Source organism: Musca domestica, unplaced genomic scaffold, assembly GCF_030504385.1.
Source record: "Musca domestica strain aabys unplaced genomic scaffold, Musca_domestica.polishedcontigs.V.1.1 10, whole genome shotgun sequence".
NCBI lineage: Eukaryota > Metazoa > Arthropoda > Insecta > Diptera > Muscidae > Musca > Musca domestica.
Window position 1 is genome coordinate 9,539,976 of NW_026712115.1, and position 23,394 is coordinate 9,563,369.

The 23,394-nt window shown below is 36.2% G+C and overlaps 1 protein-coding gene across 2 annotated transcripts in view; it reads right to left on the bottom strand.

The window, feature by feature from the left end:
* Window positions 1–23,394, bottom strand: part of LOC131800400 (protein prickle) — a 328,219-nt gene that overhangs the window by 17,589 nt on the left and 287,236 nt on the right. For both annotated transcript variants that reach the window (XM_059126184.1, XM_059126175.1), the window contains exon 3: window positions 11,708–11,821. In XM_059126184.1, coding sequence (XP_058982167.1) covers window positions 11,708–11,821 — 114 coding nt within the window. The remainder of the gene's footprint in view (window positions 1–11,707; window positions 11,822–23,394) is intronic.

Below are 23,394 nucleotides of genomic sequence, written 5' to 3' on the forward strand. Positions count from 1 at the left end.
GCCAGTTAAATGTTTTGAATAGCAACTGTAACGGCAGCAGTAGTAACAACAGCAGCAACAACTTTTGATCGTAGGAAAATAAACAATCATTGGACGGAGTGTTCCCCCCGAAAAAAAGAGAAAAAAAAAAACAACAAACATTGCCAACTAAAATCCAAATCATTGGCCAGCGGTAGAAGTTCGGTACCGACCATCTTCATTTATGAATTTGCTAAGACCACAACTATTTTGACTGCATGCATATATCAAAATAAGCCAAAATATAAATAGACCAGAAGGAACAAAACCGAACGTTTGGCAAAATGTCTATCAACTACTGGGGTCATAAAATGAAGGGACAAGAAAAAAAAACTGATGTTCCTTTTTTAAGCTATGAACACGTTTATGCACCATGATGTGTGCACTACGGTCTGAACCCTACATTATGTTTGGATGTTGTGTTGATATTTGTTTTTGTAATAGAATTGATAAATAATATCAAGGTCTCAAAGTCTACTTTTAATAATCTTATATTTATAGTTTTAAAGGGTAGGTAGTTGTTACGAAAATAAATTAACTCACTTTAAATATTATACTATTTCCACCAATTTCGGGTTTAGTTTTATCAATTTTTACGCATTTTTATATGGTTGCCTAGCTTTGACTAGATTTCAATTTTTTGTGAGTCTTCCTGTCTAGGATTTTAATGGACTTCTTGGTAACCAATTGTGTATATTTTTATACTCAGCCTTATGACTACATTGGGTATACAGGGTTGCCCATATTCGACGGAACTTTGGGCCCTTTGGGCCCATTCCAATCGACGAGGCTTGTCCGCAGGCAACATTCTTTGTGTCAATTGAATTTTGTACGGGAACAAATGCAAATCAATGCTAATAATCCGTTGTAAAGTGGACCGAGCAATACCCAACTGCTGAGAATGGCGTTTTTGGGATGTTCTTGGGGACCTCTCAACACTGGCTCGTACGGCAGCGATATTCTCGGCCGATCGCCTTGGTCGACTTTTATATGGCCTCTTCGGATTAGAAAGAGCCTTAGCAGTCGAAAATTTTTCGTATAAACGCTTAATGGTGTTCTTAGAAGGCGCACTTCTCACATGTTTTAATGTTTTAAAAGCACGTTGAGTTTTCACAATTGACTTCTTCTGTTGAATGTAAATTTCAGAGCGCTCGCGTGGCGTGTATTGGTTCATGGTAAAAATCTGCTTGGACTGACGCTTCAAACGCGGTATTTCAATAAGCGATGTGACATCTCTGTCAAAAGTTATGGCGTTGCCAGATGGGTCCGTCGAATATAGGCAACCCTGTATATCACTTGACACGGTCAACAGCAGCTTTAGACTCTACGTCTTTTTGGACGAAATCCATTTTATGGTAGTTGGAGTCAACATAGTCATGTCCGTCTGTCATCCCGTCCTTTTTTACGTTTTCTGTGCACCAAATACGTAATATATTTTCCAATATATCTCAAACTATTGGGGTCCCTTTTGTACATTTCCAAACCTATACAAGGGTCAATTGGTTTAGGAACCCAGAATTCCTTTGGGTTTTGACATTAAAAAGAATGCTATCAAGTCCACTTGGCATTTCCATGAACCAGACTGGCTATTATACATAGAAATTATACGAAACCAGTAAAGAAAGTCCTAAAGTCGGGTGGGGCCGATTTGCTAATTTAGTTGAGCTCCACATAACAATTAAAAGTTTTTATGGGAGAATTCAATCATAAACTCTATGATTATAATTATAATTTAAATTTCGAAGGGCTATATATGCCGAAGCATTTGTATCTTTTAAATTCGGACTTGTATATATGGGAGCCGATGTTGATAAATAATGCTGTGTTGGAGATTTTTGCTCGAATTCACAAAAAGTACGCCTTTAAACCTAAAATGTGTTTTTATACCCTCCACCATACATTTTATGGAGGGTATATTAAGTTCGCCATTTCGTTTGGAACTTATCGAAATTATCATTTTAGACCTAACAAAGAAGATACAGGGTGAGATGAAAAAATTGCAACCAACTTCAGTCTGTTGTCATTACTAAGCCACTCATCTGACAGCTGTTAAAATTATGCCAGTGACAGCTCATTATATTGTTTAGAAGCATACAAAAGCACTTTGGTGATAATTTTCCAGAAAAAAAGTTATTTCTGATTCGTAATTCGTGAAGTGGCTATCGTTAGAGCACTCCAGCATTTCTATGCGAATAAATCTTTTGTGTCTCGTACCATCGCTCGTTACCGTGATTCTGGTAGCGTAGCCCGACGACAAGGAAGTGGACGGAAAAAAACAGCAACATAAGCAGAAATGGTTCGAAAAGTAAAGAAGCGACTTGATCGAAACCCGCGTCGCAGTGGCAGAAGAATGAACCGTGAGCTGAACATATCGCAATATTCCGTTCGGCAAATATTGAAAAATGAGTTGGAAATAAAGCCATTGAAATTCTAAAAAATAAGGAACTTACACCGCAGCAGAAAGAAAATAGACCCAAAAGAGCTAAAGAGTTGCTTGACCGAAAGTGGTAAACTTCCGAATTTGGTTTTCTCCGATGAGAAAACATTCGTTGTCCAGCAGTTCGTAAACAAACAAAATTATCGTGTTTACTTGTCAATGAGGTCAGCTGAAAATGTGCAACTTCAAGCGCCGGCCATTGTGATGGTGTGGGCCGCCATAACAGCCTATGATCGCTCTCTATTCGTAGTAATCGACCGTGGCATCAGAATAAATGCCGAATATTATCGCGAAAATAGTCTGGAGTGTGTATTAAAGCCTTGGCCACGCAAATATTTTGGCCGCAGACCTTGGACATTCCACCAGGACTCAGCACCACCGCGCTCAGCACGCGACACCCTAGAATGGTTAGAAAATGAGGTTCCTCGCTTCATTTTCAGCGCACAATGGCCACCAAAATCTTCGGATACCAATCCGTTGGATTATTGTGTTTGGAGTATTTTGGAAAGCAAGGTTGACACTAAAAAATAGCAAAGTGTCGATCACTTCAAGCAAGCGCTTCGCCCGGAATGGACCAAAATACCGCAGAGCAACATTCGGGCGGCGTGTGACGGTTTCATTGGCCGTTTGAAGGCCACAATTCGTGCCAAAGGTGACCAATTCGAACAAATCGAAACTTATTCTTAAAATTGATGTTATTCCGACATTTTTTGCTTTCATTCAATAAAATTTAAAAAAAGTAAAAATTATGGCGTTTGACGTTGTTGCAGTTTTTTTATGTCACCCTGTATAGTCTTGATCAGCGTAAAATTCTGAGACGATTTATAACTACCCGTCCGTCTGTCTGTATGTTGCAATCACACTAGAGTCAAAACGAATTAAGATAGGAAGCAGGCAGGTCAAGTTCGAAGATGGGCTATATCGGTCCACGATATTGTATAGCCCCCATATAACTGTACCCCACCCCCGATATTCGGTATGTTGATGATTGTAGCCAAAATTTTCAATGAAATTGTCTGAGAATCTACCCAACAAGTTCTTTATAACCACTTACTACTACTATTACTTTAATAATCTGCTCGATTTTCCCCTTATTGTTTTTTGTGTAGCACAGTGTTATCATAATATTCATTACATAAAGTCATTCGCAAGTTATTTTCAAACATCTCGTATGCAATATTTTTACTAACATTTGATCTAATGTAAAGTTGGTCTTTTGCAAGTCTCTTTTAACAAGAAGTCCAATGCCGCCCTGGATTTTTAGAGAACTTCCCGACAACATAATTGTTGGTACGATGTTATTTAAAATTTAAAACGATAATTATATATTTTTTTGCCAAATATTAAAAATTCTTCAAATCTCTCTGTTGTTAACCAACATGGATAGTCGAAAGGTCTTTATAATTATTAAAATTATATTTTGGAAATGATCGTTCTCCCATAGGTTTAACAATGCCAAATATATTCTTTTAACATTTTTCAATTTAATATATGGTTCTGGAATTTCCAAAATTCAATATATGATAAAGTTTCCCAGTTGAAAGTTATGCCGTTGTCCAATGGTATCATCACATGTTATAAAATAGCATACATTATGGCCGTCCTAAGCGTCCCACCATATTAATAATAGTGGTAAACTTCTGGTGTTCTCTGTTGCCATGACCATGTTCTGGGGGTAATATGATATGGTTAAAACGTTAGATGTTGGGCCAACAATGAATGCTGCCATTGTTGTTGCTGTTGTCTTGGGATGTTGTTTTTCACGGAGACGGTTCGACGACGATGACGACGACGACGACTGCATTTGAGTGTTAGTTTTCAAATTCTTGCCTTTGGTATGGCGAGACCAAACAAAAAAACAGTAGCCGTCATACCAAACAAACATAAACATTTTGGCCAAAGTCTCTATCGTCGTCAGTTAGATTTAAATGTGTCCGAACGTATTTGAGTTGTATGCAAATACTATCACATACACAACCCTGTAACCAACAATGGACCTTAGGTAGACAGACAAACAGACAGACAGGAGATATCATACCGAAAAGCTCATGCATTCTATGGTGCCTACACTCATGGCCTCCAGGCCATGCAATGCCACTCATTGAGTACCACTCGAAGCATTTCCAGCACACACACTTGGATACTTATATGGTGTTTATAGTTTTAACCCCAAAGCCTATGATTTGTTCGTCGCCACTGGTACCCCACCAAAAAGGCCCAAACAGCAATAACAACATGCATCCATACATGTGGTTATCTGGCCAAGATATGTTGCCTGGACGCTCACAATGGTCGTTTTGTTTTGATATTTTGAACATTTTACACTTTGGTTGGCTTTTTCTCTCTGAATTTCTTTATTTCATTATTATGGCTATAGATTTTGGTCATTCTTCCTGTTTGTAAGCGTTGCACCGTGTATTCAGTGGAAAAATGGGGAAAAATGACTAAAATTATAAAATGGCAAGTTGCCTTAAAAGTTGTTTGGGAGAATAAATCTCCGGCTGTATTTAAAAGAATCAATTTGGAAAGGTGTTAGACATTTATAATTCTTAAAAAGTATTTTTTTAGTCCATGTATTTACATATTCATGGGCATCGTAGATATCTAAACGGATGTAGCTCACGTGTGTATGTTTGATTGTCCAAATATTTTACTGCCACTTTTGAACGATTTGATACAGAACGTTACGATTTGAGGCTTTTGTAATTTCTTGTTATTTTCAAGGTTTTGCCACCTTTTTCATTTACATGTCACTTTCCTGCTTCCGTCAATATTAGACTGTAGAGGCACAATTCCAAACCTGAAGGATGCAGGGATATGACTATATAAACTCTGTGCCACACAAAAATAATTACGGGGAAATTCCAGAAGATTCTGAAAGTAGAGCTTAAAAAAGAAAACACGTGTATTCGCCAAATTTTGGCGAAATTAAATGAAAAACATATCCGAAACATAAAAAATACTTGAAATCGGAGTTATCCTTACATCAAAAAGTGGACTGATATGATTCATTTTTTGTACCAATGATTATGGATGTGTTTCAAAAATATTTACCAAATTTCAAAAGTCTATTGATATATGGGCGCTATACGAAGAGGATGTACATACAAGAGAAGCTGTACATACAATTTTATGTCATAGGCTGTTGTACCCATTACAAATTGCAAATACAAAATTATAAACAATTCCGATGAATAATGTATAAAAAATCATCAAAATACCGAATATAGGGAGGTACCGATGTAGGGGGTTATGCGAAGACATGGACCTGCATAAACAATTTTCTGTCACAGGCTATAGTACCCATTACTAAGTGCAAATACGAAGTTTGAAGCATTTCCGGTGAATAATTTCGCCAAAATGATCAAAATACCGAATATAGGGAGGTATTTTTTTATTAACAAATATTTAAAATTCATGGATTCAAAAAGAGAGATCGTCTTACAGGGTTGCCCATATTCGACGGACCCATGTTTGTTATGCGACTTGTGTGTGATGGAGCGCCGTCTTGTTGAAACCAGAACTGCCTCATACGCTTTTGACGAATAACGCTCCTGATTGATGGAACAGCATGGCCATTTTCATTTTGGAAGAAAAACGGCCCAATGACCGTTTTCGCACTAACGCCGCACCAAACTGTGACTTTTTCGTCATGAAGAGGCACTTCTTGAATCTCCTGAGGATTTTTAGTGGCGTAAAAACGGCAATTTTGCTTATTTACGGTCCCATTCAATGTGAAATGGGCTTCATCGGACATGATAATTTTGTTCCAAAATTGCTCGTCATCTTCGGCCATTTCGATGACTTCTTCTGTTGAATGTAAATTTCAACTATTTCAGAGCGCTCGCGTGGCGTGTATTGGTTCATGGTAATAATCTGCTTGGACTGACGTCATTCTGTCAAAAGTTATGGCGTTGCCAGGTGGGTCCGTCGAATATGGGCAACCCTGTATTTACGTGGAAACTTAAAGGTCTTTCTTTTATATCACCGATGCTAGATGGGGTCACGCTAAACCTATCCTCTGAAGCTAAATACCTCGGCACTATCCTCAACCGCCAACTAAGCTGGAAGAGGAACACCGAGAAGCGAGCAAAGAGAGGTTTGATTGTATTTTATTTTTGCAAGAACTCCATGGGTAGAAGCTGGAACTTTAAACCACACATAATCAAATGGGTGTATGAGTTAATTGTTCGCCCCATGCCTAACCTATGGAGCTCTAGTCTGGTGGCATTCCTTGAGGAAATCATCTTACTTACATCACATTGACACAGTTCAAAGAGCCGCATCCCTAATAATAACGGTTACATTCAGCAGCACACCTCAAGCTGCACTTGACACCCTACTGTGCTTAGGCCCACTAAGCGTAATCGTAGAGGAATAGGCAATTAGGTGTGCACTTAGACTCAAAGTACTAAACCAATGGCGCAGGCAATCCTTTGTGCATTCTGCGATCCTAGGGCGTGTAAGGTATGTAGGAGAGGAAACCAACACTATTAATTGTATCTCACCACGGTTGTGCTTTGACCCAGCTGACATCCACATACCTGATAAGGACACCTGGGCCCGTAACAATCAACGTTTCTGCGGCATAGCTCTCTATGCCAACGGTTCAAAGAATGGAATGCGGAACGGGAGATGGTGTCTGCTGTAACACTCTTAATGTTCGCAAATCCTACAAGCTCAGAAACGACAGCAGCGTATTTCAGGCGGAAAGTTCTGCGGTCAAAAAAGCCATAGACCTGTTGGTAACGAGGAACAACGAGGTTAGCAGTCCGGAGACTATATACGTCGATAGTCAACCGGCACTGAAAGCCCTAAACTCCTTTACTATCAAGTCTAAGGTTTATTTTGGACTGCAGGAGATTCTTGGAAAATGCTAGGTTGTCCATCATGAACTGTTGGGTTCCTTGTCATTACACTATTCCAGGCAACGAGACTGCCAGACCACTTCCCACAGGTAATTCATAAACACTACTCGGAATATGGTCCATACTCTCGGAGAAGAGAACAAAGTCGCTACTGTAATTGTCTAAACCTGACTTAAAACTTGTGGTGGGTATCATCACGGGTCACTGCAAGGTGAGGGCAATGACCTCGAAATGGGACATCGATGTCATTGATTACTGTAGACTATGTCAGGACAAAGAAGAAATTGAGACGATCGAAAATCTGATCTGCCACTGTCCAGCACTCATTAACGGGAGACACAGGTTAGTGGGGGAGCAAGTGTCACATGATTTGTCTCCGTTCCCTAACACTGGCCCTACAGTAATTTTTCAATTAGCCAGATGATTTATGTGGCTAAAGACTACATGGCAAGATCTCTAGCCATCGATCATCCTCATATAAATATAATAATAAACCACTAACACCTTACTTTTTTCCACCATTCTTTCTTTCTTCCAATTTCTTATTAGGATGAACACAATGGACTAGCAGGTCTCTAACTAACCTAAGATTCATGGTACATATTGCATACACAGTCTTTTTTCAGAAACTCACAATGAAATTTGAATTGGAACTCTTCCAAAAATGTACGGATTCCGAGGAAACTTACTTCGAGATGTAAACATTCAAAACGTCTTCTTATTTAGCTCTTATTTTATTATCTGTTCGATATTCCCTGCATTTATTGAAAACAATGAATTTAGTCGCACAAATAATACCAAATACTTATTTTAATATTAGAAATGAGAACGCAACCACAGTACATTTGTACTTCTACTCTTTTACGATAATATACGTTTATATGTATGTTTTTCTTTGTGTGCTGTGAAGTCTGTCGATAGATTTTCATACGTCCATTTCCGGAATTGGGAAAAAAAATCACTGCTCTATATTGCTGATATTGTTGTTGGTCTTGGTGCTTTTGATATGATACCAAATTTTTTGTGTGTGTCTTCTGTTGATGTAAGTGGCGTTCTCATAGCAGTTGTTGTTGTACTTGCCATTGGCGGTAGCCCAAAACTGATGGCTCGCTCAATGAAGTTAAGAGAATTGTTTGTCAGTTTGATTTTGCAAGCCAGACTAGGCAGCCAAGTTCAGTTCAGTTGAGTTCACTCTTGCTGAGCTTGGCTCCTCTGACCATTTACAATTCTGTCCAGTGTTCTGGTTTTGCTTGTTAACAACATGGCAATTCCAATCAATGAAGTTATCTGATATGGGAAATTTTTGAATTCATTTTTTTCCAGCAACACCAGTTCACACACAGACATCTATCCGTTTTACTTTAAACTTTAACTTGTTTTGTGGTTATGTTATGCATTTTGGTGTAATAAAGTGGTTCGATATTATAACACAGCGAGCGGATGTTGATATCCTAGGTTCATGAATGGAAATTTCTAAATGAAACAGTGATTTTGAAATCGAAATAGAAAAATAGTGCCAAAAATGTTAATTAGATATTTTTTTTTAATATATTTTAACGAAATTTGTATTATTATTAATTTTTGTATAATTATCAAACAATGGTTATATATAAAATATAAACACCGAGAAAACGGAATAGAATATTAAAAGGAAAACTTGTCAGGTTAAGATTGTATTTGGATCTAACTTTGGCAGAATATCTTAATATTTATCCCTGTATCTTAGCTAAATGCTAGTTTGGATAATCGGCCCACCCTTATACACACACATACACACGCAAACAAAGTGTTTACTCTTTTACGTACAAAATATTGTATAAAATGCTCGTTAGTTGTGGGAAAAAATTCATTAGCAAAAATGTAAGTAGTTGGTCAAAAAAACCAACAATGCCAAAGCAGAAAGTTTGAAACTTTCATGAGTAACGTTGCCATATAATTGACTAAAGAGGGAAGTCTGGAGCATAAAGGGGTCTCTGAATTTAGGTAGAGATTATACATCCAAAGAAACTGAAATACCAAATGATATTTCATCGAATTTGTGTTCTCGGGAATATTGAAAAACTGGAGATAACGTTCTATGAGTCGGCCTCTTTCAATATCGTGATTTCAACATGTGGACACTCAAAACATACATAGAATTTAAGCCGACCAACTACATAGCGAACCAAACTGTCTGAGTTCGGTGCTACTTCGAACCGTCTGACTTCTTACCGAAAGTTATACGGAGTGGTTGACGTGTTGTCGGACTGAAGAGTGGGATTAAATTCTGAAGTTTTAGTCGGCATTCGAACCGAAGTCGGACGAAATTCGCATGGATATCCATGGAAATTTCGGAAGAGAAATTAAAATTAGATTTCGGATCGAACACCAAAGTAATATGCGCACACATTTGATTTTTTGCCGACTTTCTAACATTTCTGCCACCGTCACCTTTGAACACTAATTGGCGAACGCATTTTTTCTCCGACGCCCCAACAACAATGACACATTTATTTCATTCACAAGATGTAAGCACATAAAACCTCTTAAAAAGACAGACACTTAAACCATTTTTATACCCTCCACCATAGTATGGACGGAATAGTAAATTTGTCATTCCGTTTGTGACACCTCGAAATATACATTTTAGACCCCACAAAGAATATATATTCTTGATCAGCATAAAATTCTATGTCAATTTAGCGATGTCCGTCCGTCTGTGAAAATCACTCTAGCTTCCGAACGAAAGGAAGTAGATTGATAAAATTTTACTCAAAGGTATATTATGTCTGCTGGATTTTTGGTATTGAAAATGGCGATCCACGTTTTGGTATAGTCCCCATATAACGGTACCTCCCTATTTTCGGTATTTTCGTAATGGATACTACAGCCTAAGACAGAAAATTGTCTGTGCAAGTTCACGTCTTCATATAGCCCTAATATAACGGTACCTGCCGATATTCGGTATTTTAATGATTTTAGCGACAATATTCACCGGAATTGTTTCAAATTTGGTATTTTAAGTTCGTAATGGATACTACAGCCTAAGACAGAAAATTGTCTGTGCAGGTTCACATCTTCATATAGCCCTCATATAACGGTAAATACGGATATTCGGTATTTTGATGATTTTAGCCACATTATTCACTGGAAACGGTTCAAATTTGCTATTTGAAGTTCGTATGGACACTACAGCCTATGACGGAAAATTGTTTGGTGATGGTGATGATTTTGTTTTCTTTTTTTTTTATTTTTTTTTTTCAACTATCGCATTTGAATGTTGTAATGGCTTATGATAAAAATTGCCTATCTATTTATTATTTATTTAACTGATTTTTTTGTTTTCAAAATTTCCAAATTCGGTCCAAATGGTGAAGGGTACTCAAAGTTCGGCCCGGGCTTTTTTGCTTGTTTTCTTATTGAATTTTTCTAGAACTCTACAATAAGAAAAAAATCCTTCGAAATGTTTGGCGGACTTCGGGCATGTGTCGGTCATATAAGTCGGAAAACCTTCCTACTTTGAGCAGACGTGTTGGATGTGCCGACATTTGTTTGGCTGGGGTATACCACAATTTCATTTTAGAAAGTATATAAGTATTTTCCATCAAGCTATGCTCTTACATTATTTGTTCCTTGGGACTTTTCCCTAACGTTTCAGAGCGAAGAAAGAAGTCCTGCAAATAAAACAAATCTTCTACTTATAGACTCTTAAAAGAAGCAGCTGCTCAGTAAAAGTTTTGGTTGAATCAAAATTCTATTTTTCAAATTTTTAAAATTAAACTTATAATGTAGGTCCTTAAGTAGAAACTTCAGTGTTGGGTTTTAATCCTTGTTGGGAAATAAATATTTTCTTTTTAAATATCAATAATCTGGCAACATCATTTACAACATTCATATGGAACTTATAATCTCAACTTAATGTGTATATGTACAGCTTGTTAGTGTTATAACCCTCTCTGGGTTATTTGTTGCAACATGGATCCTGTCTTTTTTCAACAAACTCTCTAGTGGGTGTTATTCACAAGTGCTCCTATCAATGGTGTCGATTTTGTCCCCAAACAACTTCAGCCCCAATGCAACATTAACAAGTGAAAACTATATTTTTTTCGATTTGTATCCTGTTGTACATCTAATTGAAACAAACTAAATCTGCATTTTAATGGCCAAGAGCTAAATAGGAATTACAATTTCAATTTATTACCGAATGCAAAAGTTCAGCTCAGTCCAATGGAGCAGAAGAGAACACATTTCTCCACATGGAGGTGTGCAGTCACTGATGAAAATTGATTGTCTTTGGAATTACTTTAATTAAGAGAATTGATGTTGATGTTATTTGCTGCTATTGCCATGTGTTGGCTATTTTTATCGGTTGTTAGTTAGAAATTGCGCTGGCTGTAACACTTACCTCGTTATCGTGCGGCGGAAGCTGATGCAACAATTGCCGCACTCGATATTGCTCTCCGGGACTGTTGACATATGGCACTTTATCATCGGATATTTGTGAGAAATACAAACGCACCTGGAAACAAAAATAAGGAGTATAGAATTAAGTTCTAAGTGTGAAAATTTATGGTAATTTTTTTCGTGAGAAGACAAATATTCGGAACAAATTTTTCTATAAAAAAGGGTAAATGTTGTTTGTTATACCCTACAACACTATGTGTTGGGGGTATTATAAGTTTGATTGGGCCAAAAATTATGTAACACCACGAAATATTGATTTCCCACATAGGAAAGTATATATGGATCTTTCTATCTCGCCGAGCTGAGTCGATCTAGCTATGTATGTCCGTCCGTCCGTCTGTCCGTCTGTCCGTCTGTCCGTCTGTCCGTCTGACCATGTTATTTTGTAATCACTCTACAGGTCGCAATTATGGCCCGATCTTCACGAAATTTAGAATGGAGGTGGGGCTAGGGTCAGAATAGAACCCTATTTCTTTTGGAGATGATCGCCAAATGTTTAGGGGTTGAAATGGACCAAATATTGAAAAAATGTCGGATTTTGCAGAAGCTATACAGGTCGCAATTATAGACCAATCGACGCGGAATTTCGCATGTAGCTAGAGTTTAGGGCGGGCAAGAAGCCTACCAATTTGGGTGGTCATCGGATAATATTTAGCGGGTAAAATAGGCCATATCTTTTTTGTTGAAAAACTTCAAAATTTTTCATTAAACCGCGAATATTTTAAGTCCCGGCGAAATCACAAAGCCATGAGAAGGTTACTTCTGATCTTTACATTAATGTTAAGATCCAAAAAATCGAATATATAGCAAATACATGCGATATATATGTCTATCAAAGAAGATATGCTTGAAAGATCTCACATATGTCGAGAACGGCTGAACTGATTTCGACAGTTCTCATTAATTCAGAATGGCCTCTTGGCAGGAAAGAAAAAACGTCTAAAAAATTGCATAACAATATCTCTCTAAAGATGAAAATATTGATTTTGTAACATTTTCTCATATTTTTTTCCATTTTGTCATATTTTTGGCATATTTTCATTTTGAATTAAACATTTGGTAATATTTCTACAGCTAACAAAACTAAGTAGTTAGGATATCAGGATATCATATACAGATCGCATTTATGGCCCGATCCTTACGAAATTTTGCATGGGGATAAGATGAGGGTCAGAATAGAAGCCTACTCTTTTTGGAGATGATCGCCATATATTTAGGGGTTGAAATGGATCAAAAAACTGCAAAATTGTCAGCAGGTCGTAATTATCGCCCGATCCTCACGCACATTTGAATGGGGGTTACCGGACATTGCAAAAGCCAAGCAGTTTTGGATGGCCATCCAAAAATATTCAATGTGTAAAGGAGTTTGCCAACTTTTGTAGACAAAATACGAAATTGTCCATTCCAGTGACTTTTCGGAGAATTCACAAATACAGGAAAGATGCACTTCTGACTATTTTTTTTAACGCTGATTTCGTTGAAGAATGTAGTCAAATGTCTGTATCTCATATAGATGCGTTTCAGTCAAAAACCAATAATAAATGTTAACCTTTTGCCACTTCTGAGAGATTATAGGTCTTTGGGAAATATTGGTTCCAGATCTAGGAATACCATTTACGTGCAACATCTACCAATAAATTGAAAATGAGCAAATTAGTTTAAGTTGCTATTATTCGAAAATTAGAGAACGAAACCTGATGGTTTTCTTTTATTATTTGTCACAATGTCTTGTGGAATTTATTCGAGTATCTCGCCGTATCGTTTATTATAGTGTTGTAGGGTATTCAACGGTCGGCCCCGCTCGACTGTAGCCTTTGCTTACTTGTTTTTATTTTAGAATATGTACATAGCAAAATACAAAATAGAAATGGTGCTTGTAATAATGTAAGCTATAACTACTTATTCAATATATAAAGGGTCTGTTTCTGTGTGACGAAACTGATAATGCAGAAAATGAATTTAGTATTGTTCAAATTTGCCTCAAGTTGGCTTAGACATAGTTATATGACCTATACGCATATATATGTACTAAACATAAATACGCAAAATATTAAATTTGCAGAATTCGTACTTTATACCCTAAATATTTTAAATTATGTCTTTGAGTTTTACCATTCATTAAATAAATTATCAGTGAAGCATAGAAGTTTTAAAACGACAAAAACTGTGTTTTTTGATCTACAATTCTGCACTTTAGGGAATCTTCAAAATTCGCATACTAGTCTCTATTAACAATACACATCACATAAGGGTTTCTTTGTGAAATTCGTTTTAATGAAGGTACTACAAAGTACTACAAACTGTGTTTACGACGTTATTGTTTACTATTAGACCTCGTAGGGTATCATAGGCGCTAGACATACAATAAGGTGTTTGGCAATTAGTACAAAAAAGTACTACGAAATACTATAATATAATATATAATAATACTATAATAATAATATATGGTATTACTCAGGCTAGAATTCTTAAATGTTTTAATCAGCTTTGTCAGACAACAGAAGAGGAGCAAGATTTCTCATAGTTATATGAGACTAATTTTGTTGTGAGGGAAGGCTGAGCTGCAGTATTTAAGGATATTTTTATTAAAAAGTAGTATATAATAAAACCAGTAAAGAAAGTCTTAAAGTCGGGCGGGGCCGACTTTATGGTACTCTACACCACTTTGCTAATTTAGTTGAGCTGCGCATAACAATTAAAAGTTTTTATGGGAGAATTCAATCATACACGCTATGATTATAATTATAATTTAAAGTTCAAAGAACTAAATATGCCGAAGCATTTGTATCTTTTAAATTCGGAGTTGTATTACCGATTTGGTGCACAATTAATCTGAAATCGGATAAAAATATATATGGGAGCTATATCCAAATCGGAACCGATCTCGATAAAATTTGGCATATATATTTCTGAGCTCTATTTGATATATTGCCCTGAATATCGTTGTTACGGAGTGCATATTACGGCTGTGGGTAACAAATACAACAAATCGGATGAACAATATATATGGGAGCTATAACTATATCTGAACCGATCTTCACCAAATTTGGCATACTTATTTTCAGGCCTAATTTGGTTGTATGTGCAAAATTCCATACTCTTCGGGCTGATATTACACGTTTGGTGCACAATAAAAGGCAAATCGGACGAAGATATATATGGGAGCTATATCTAAATTTTTACCGATTATCTCCAATTTCAATAGGGTTCGTCCTTGGGCTAAACAAATTGCAAAATTTCATCTCAATCGGATAATAAATGCGACCTGCATTTTGTTCACAAGAATACATGGACAGACGGACGGACAGACGGACTGACATGCATAAATCAACTCAGAAAGTGATTCTATGCAGATCATCAAAAGGAACTATGGGTCTATCTCGTTTCCGTTTGCCTGTTACAAACAAACGCACAAAGACATAATACCCTGACCACCTTGTGGTGTAGGGTATAAAAACGTTCAATTACGAAAAATTACGTGCAAAATTGTTTATGTGCGAACCAAAAGGGGCTAAAGCTATGCAAGTTTGTCTGATGATCATTCTGGGATGAGATACAAAAACCATATCTTAACGAGCAGCATAAAAGGTGGAAATAGAACACCATTATTATGGAGCAATCAGTCGTAGATTGCGGGCTGGGATAAAACTTTAGTTCTCAATACATCTATATAATGGGCACAAAATGTTCAAAAATTGAGATAATTGTTCATCATTGTAATAAAGCTATCGCCGGATGCTAAAATTTTTGAAACTACTTGCCGTTTGAATCCTGGTTCGGTACCTTATACGCTCATACGTCTTATGGCAACAGAGAGTACATATCATTTGATATTGTCAAAACATAAACCACCGAAATAAGGCGTTAGACCTCAGATCTCTTTGGGCTAAATCCGTTTAAGGGCATTTGGTGTCGATCTACGGGTGTCCGTCCTACCGTCTGGCTTGCTGTTGCGCACGATAACTCGCGAAGGTAGTATCCGATTTACCAAAGTTAGATCTAGTTCGAGTGGGTAATAATGGGTCAATCCTCTGATAAATCCCCCACAAAAGGAAAACAAAGTTCTTAGTACATGTTATACCTTTTAGATTGAGAACAGACTAATCAATTTTGTGCAAACTCTTCGAATCCTTATATTTTTATCACATCTTGGTCATATGCAAATATAGCCAATATTGGCCCACTCCATCAAGTACCTGCCTCACAACGGGTAAAAATTTTGAATAAGTATATCTCTCATAAAATTCCGATTATCTACTAATTGCACACATTTCAATATTTTATTAACACAAAATCCGTTGCGAAGATGGGATATATCGGTATGCTCCTTTTTGAACTTCCCTTACAACGAGTCAAAATTTGGAACAACAAAAGTCCCATAAAATACCAAAAAAGCATCCATTTCACTCCAAATTTCACAAATTCCAATATTTCCACTATCTTGTGTGAAAGAGGAGTATATCGGATTACAACTAGTGGTACCGTCCCCACAAAATGACAAATCTTCAATAATTATGCCACACACACACACACACACACACACACACACGATACTTTAAAACTTGATTTATCTAAAAATTTCTCTCAACCAAAGAATTTTTCGGCGCAATCTTTTTGGTACCTCCCTCTCAAAAGCGTTAAAATTTTGAACAATTATAACAAGTCAGTGACCTTCATCAAACTTTGTGTATTTGAATATTTCTGTTAACCATAGAACTAAGAGATATTTGGATCCCCTCCTTCCAGTTAAACTTTTCATTAACAATTGTTCCTATGGAATTGTAAATAATTATTCGATTTTCTTCTAATTTTGCACATCCCAATATTTTTGTATTAATATTAGATGAATAGGAATGCTTCGGCCCACTGTATCTGGTACATTAAGCACATTTCAATATTTTCCAGGAATAATCACATATCTTACATAAAGCGAAGGAAGTGGTTAATATAGTTAAAATCTGGCACGTCGTAATATTTATATCAGACTTAGATCAGACACGTAATGGATAATATTGGCCCACTGCTTCGGAAACTCTCCCGGAGCCCATTAGTTTGAATATGCGTTGGTATTTATAGAACTTCAAAGAATACGAAAAGTAGTGAATGGTTCAACAATGTTATTACGATAGATATAAGTTCGGGTATTCATATTTTAAGGGTACTCCCAAAACTATTATACATATATGCAATATGATAAATTGAGAAGTTTTGAAATGGTAAATAAAGTTTTTAAACTGTTTACTTCCTCTAAAGAAGTAGCGCACATTTACTAGAAGGGCAGTAAAATAACTTAACAGAATTGTCAATTTAAGATGTAAACCTTCAAAATGCACCAAAATGAATATTAGGGGCAATTCGGCTATTTATTACTGCCCTAAAATTACAGTGATTTTAAATAAATTTATACAGGGTGAGATAAAAAAACTGCAACAAAGTCAAATGTCATAATTTTTACATTTATTTTTTTAAATTTCATTAAATGATCGACACTTTGGTAATTTTTAGGGCCAACCTTGCTTTCCAAAATACGAAAATACTCCAGACACAATAGACCAGCGGATTGATATCCGGAGATTTTGGTGGCCATTGTGCGCTGAAAATGAAGCGAGGAACCTCATTATGTGACCATTACCACGGCCGGCGCTGTAGTTCTGGTGAACAAAGGAAGGTGCACATTTTCAGGTGACCTCTTTGGCAAGTAAACACGATCATTTTGTTTGTTTACAAACTGCTGGACAAGGAATGTTTTCTCACCAGAGAAAACCAAATTCTCTTTAGCTTTTTTGAGTCTATTTTTTTTGTTGCGGTGTAAATTCTTGCACTTTTTGGAATTTCAATGGCTTTACCTCGAGCTCATTTTTCAATATTTGTTGAATGGAATATTGCGATATGTTCAGCTCACGAGCCATTTTATAGCCATTGCGACGCGAGTTTCGATCAAGTCGCTTCTATAATTTTCGAACCATTTCTGCTGATGTTGCTGTTTTCTTCCGTCCACTTTCTTGACGTCGAGCTACGCCAACAGTATCGCGGTAACGAGCGATGGTGCGAGACACAAAAGATTTATTCACTTTTAAATGCTGTTGAATGTAATATTGCGATATGTTCAGCTCACGAGCCATTTTTCGGTCACTGCGACGCGGGTTTTGATCAAGTCGTTTATTTAATTTTTGAACCATTTCTGCTGATGTTGCTGTTTTCTTCCATCCACTTCCTTGACGTCGAGCTACGCCAACAGTATCGCGGTAACGAGCGATGGTACGTGACACAAAAGATTTATTCACATTTAAATGCTGGAGTGATCTAATGATAGCCACTTGTGCTTTTCCTGCTAAATATAAAGAAATCCCACTATCACGCTTGAATTCCATCACGCATAACTTTTTTCTGGGAAATTCTCACCAAAATGCTTTTGTACGCTTGTAAGCAATATAATGTGCTGTCACTGGAATAATTTAACAGCTGTCGAACGAGTGGTTTAGAAATGACAGCCGCCTGAAGTTGGTTGCAGTTTTTTCAACTCACCCTGTACTTAAAAATATATTGAATCATTATACTGGAATTATTTCATGATTTTATAACTACTCTGATTTGTTGTTATGACTGAGATATTGCTAAGTTTTAGTCCTAAATTATAATATACATTATGAAAAAAAATGTTTTCCTGGCTGGTTGATAACTTTCCAGAAAGTCCTTCTGATACAACTATTACCGTACGCCACTCTTAACCGACTATAACTGCCATCAATTTTATTTGACTTGCAATAAAATCTTCAATAAAATTGAAAATATCCCATCACTTCAGTCATTTAAATATCTACACACATCCATGCATATATATCTCACATTCCGTCCGCATTCAATTATTCCCCGTTTACATTGAATAAAACAATTTTAAATCGCACCTTGATTGTTTTGCATTCTTTGACGTCCAATTTGACAAACTCTTTTATCCCGCATACTAAATGGACGAACGGCCAACATTGACTGAAAACTATACTGGACATTTTAAACGTGATGGACAGTGTTTGGTTTGGGGTAGCAAAAAGAAAAAAACCTGCATGAAATGTATTTAAATCATGATATACGACAGAAACATGTGGACATTTCGAAAAAAATCAAAAAGAAAATCATGAAAAATGAAAGAGTTATCTTGGCAATGATTATTTGTTCTCAACCCAATTACATTGCAATATTCGGAATATATTAAACAATTTACTCAAATTGGAAAAATACCTTACATTTTTTGGGCGCGCTTTGACGTAGCCATAGATTCATTATTGTTTAAATATTTAATTTGATTGCGAAGTTTCGTTTTGGGTTCTGCTAAATGATTCATACAAATTTGATTAAATACTGGTCGGTTCGTCCTTTGTATGTCACAATCAACAGAGTTGTGAATGGACGAACGAGCGAACGAATCCTTTGATTGTTCAAATGAAAATATTGGAGAGGAGGGCCTAAAACCATATTTTATGAGGGTATATCAAACGAATTTGACTGACATGATGTTGGTAATAAAAGGAAATGCCAAAAAAGAGCAAAAAATACAAACCCAGCTACCCAGCTGATGGCAGTAGTGCCAGACAAAATAAAAACAAACAAAAATCGTCGACGGTCAGAAAAAGGAGTTAAAACAACATCATCGTCGTCGAAAAAAATGAACAAGATTGCAGAAGATTTATTTTACAGCATTGGACAATTCACGTCAATAATTTATGCCACAATCATTTTCTTGTGTTTTTTATTTGGGGAGATTGAATGAAACTGGCCGGATGGCTGGGAACGTAGTTCATGTATCAGCCAGCCAGGCATTCATTCATAGCTGTACTTAGAGTCAGGTTGTTCTTTTTTTTTTTTTTTTTGGTTTTTTGGTGGTGCAATGGAACCCCACTCATCTGTGTTAAATATGTTCGGCGTATATGCGAATGTTGGGAGTATTTTATCTTTTATTTTTTATAAAAATAGAACTAAATAAATAAAATATTTGTGCGATTCGTCTGTGTCGCTGTCTTTTCTCTATAGATACAAATCCTGTAATTGATATTTTAATACTTTATTGGGTGTTTCAGAGAATTTATTCCCCTTTGTGATGTTGTATTTCATCATAATCAATGTAATCGTTGGGAGGGGAAAAAATGGTTACGTAGGTGCTTTGATGAATTGTCTTAGTTGTCATCTGCAAAGACAAATGACATTGCCAGAGGTGGATATTGTTTAATCATTTATTGATCAATGGAAATGATTTCAGTATATCCTAAAAAAATTAAAATAAAAGCCTACTATGTTTTATTAAAGGCGAAGACTAGTAGTGGGCTTGAACTTTAAAAAATTATAAAAATACTCCCAATGGTACCAAATTCGGACCCATGTGTGTACCTTCCTGAAGAAGAAGAGGTTCAATGAAAAATAAATCCTTATTCCTGAATCTTCACAATTTAACAAGATATGAACCTATAAGCTATAGGTTCCCTACCATTAAACAATTAATAAGGTTTTTACTCTTTAACTTACGATATATTTTTCCTTTAAAAAAAATTCATATTCGGTTGTAATTTCGGTCGTAATTGTCGACAAATCGAAAAATTATGTTGACTTTTTGCAAATCAGGGAAACTCTTTCTGCTGTCGTTCTACTTACACACTCCACCTTGGAAAGTAGGATATATTAAATTTGTTTACAATGCCGCTAAATATTCGTCATAGACCCCAAAAGTATATATATTCATAATCTGCATAAACTTCTAAGTCGATTTAAAGATGTCCGCCTGTCTGTCTTTTGAAATCACGATACAGCTCACTTTTTTTGACTTAGAATTTTAAAATTTGGCACAGTAGTTTGCATTATGCCTGGTTGGTATTGAAAAAATATATATCGGTACACCTTTTGGGATAGGCCCCACATAACGGTACCTCCCGATATTCGGTATTTTGATAGTTTTAGCCACATATTTGCACCAATTTGTCTAAAAACTGGTATTTGTAGTTCGTTATGAGTTCTAGCTCCAGTGGCGGAACATTGTATGTATAGCTCGTTTTCGTATAGCCCCCGTATAACAATACCTTCCGATAATCGGCAATTTGATGATTTTTGCGACATTTTTCCACGGGTTTGTCTTAAAAATTATATTGATATTTGTTTGAGAGCACATTGGTTATATATAGGTCCAAGTTTTCGTATAGCCCCCATATAAGGGTACCTCCCAATATTCGGTACTTTGATAGTTTTAGCCACATATTTCCCCCAATTTGTCTAAAAATTGGTATTTGTAATTTGTTATCCACTAGCGAAACACACGTTTTCGTATAGCCGTCGTATTACTTCCCGATATTCGGTATTTTGATGGTTTTACCCACATTTGTCTACGGGCTCCAAAAATTGGTATTTGTAGTTCGTAATGGGTTCTAGTTCCGGTGGCAGAACATTGAATATCTATAACAGTTCAGTCGGATATTCGGTATTTTGACGATTTAAGCCACATTTTCTAATAGATTTGTGTTAAATTTGGTATTTGTACTTTAATGGGTTCTTCAACCGGCTTCAAAATTGTCCTTATTTGTCCTAGTCATTCTAGTCATATTTACCCACGAAACTATATATAAGTTGGTATTTAAGACTCGCAATAGATTACAATCGTTGTAGTATAAAATTGTCTGTATAGGCTCCCGTTTTTGCATGGCCCCCATATGACGGTTCCAACCATTCTCCTACCGATCTTACTGGAGTTTGTAGTTTAAAGTGGAACACGTTTGAATCCAGATACTTTTGCATAAAAATGTTTTCTTTACCCATTGATGAAGGGTATTAGTTTTTTCCCGAACACCCAACACAATTATGTAGTAGAATATTATTGATTAACTTTCTTGATTCTTCTTAAAAAGAAAAAAGTGTCAGTCAGTTATGCCGACACATGTATACCCTCAGTCAATGTCTGTTAGTTTTTACCCTTTATGTGGGAGGCTCCGAAAGGGTTGGGCGTAGATTTGGCCTATATCGACCACTTTCTGTATTTTATATGAGATATGTAATAATTTCTGGAAAATTTACCAGATAAAGTAGGCCGAAGTATTCCACTTCATCGAATGCCGATAACAATATTGGGATGTGCAAAATTTTAAGAAAATCGAACACTCTGTAGAAATAATTGTTAATCAAAAGTTTAACCAAAAGGTTGGACCAAAGTATCTATTAGGTCTATAGTCACTAGAAATGTTGAGGTATACGAAGTTGAAATTGCTGACTTCTTTCGAATGCTATAAAAATCTTGACCCCTTGTGAGGTAAGTACCAGAAGGAGTTAGTCGATAAATTTAAAGAAATATTTACATAAACAAAGTTTGAAAATTATGGCTGACTTGTTTTGCATGTTATAAGGTATATAATTATTCAAAATGTTGAACGCTTGTGAGGGAGGTACCAGAAGAGGAAGGCCGATATGTTCCCCAAACCTAGGAAATATTGAAATGTGTGAAGCTTGACTTGTTCCAAGTTATGATCCTTTGTGGGGAGGTACTCAATGGAGTGGGCCGCTATTGTCCACTTTCACCCTGACCTTGCACTGACAAAAATATTGGGATTTTCAAAGTTTGCACCAAGATGGATCATTCGTACTTTTTCTATAGGGTAAGATATTGTCCGTGTAAACGACTCGACTCCAAATGTTCTGAGACGAATTTGATCCAAAAAGGCTCTAAAAAAGTTTTTTTTTTTTTTTTTGATGAGATACGTTTTGGTTGTATCAAATGATACGTACCTCTATAGCCATATGGCTAAGGGTATAAAAAGGAAAAACCCATCTGCTTTCGGTCGGTCAAGCTTTTAATGCTTACCACCAGAAGTAAAACGCCTAGTAGTATATTTGCATAAGTGCTGGGTATTGCTATTTACTTCATTCAGTATCCTACAGATTTGAGTCCAAAGTATTTAATAAAAGTTATTATAATTACTATATAGAACTATGATTTTGGCTTATCCCAGTTATCGGTACCTTTTTCAGAATTTCAAAGGAGGTGTTTTTACATCTTTTATAAACGCAATCATATGACTACAGAGGGTATATGACATTTGAATCAGACATTTGATTTCCAATCTATACTCGAATTCGAGCATCAGCATTCCTGGAAGTAGAAAATAGAATCGAGCGTACTTTATTTTGATGTCGCTCGAATTGAAGTTCAAAATATACTTTTGCAGCGCTCCCATATAAATCAAGAGATTAAAGAGTGTGCACTGTATAGAAATCCTACTCTTCGAACACGCGAGCAAGTTTCACTCCCAGTGAAAACGAGCAAATCTGAGCTCTTATATTACTTATGGGAAACCATATGACAGAGAGTATATGCGATATGATAGGTCTAAAAAAATTGTTTGGTGCTTTTAACTCCGTTTTGACCCCACCCTTATATATCATTATATTTCTATTAGCTTTTACCGGTTTTAAGATTGTTACACTCACAATTTTGAGTGTATTAAGCGAATAATTCAAAATATATATCCCATAGAAGAGAGTATCCTGCTTGTTCGAAATTAATACATGGTAATAACATTTTCCCTTGGAATATTGACAATATCGTTGCTATACATATGGTACCTCTCCACACAGGGTCACCTAATTTAAAAGATTTTCTCA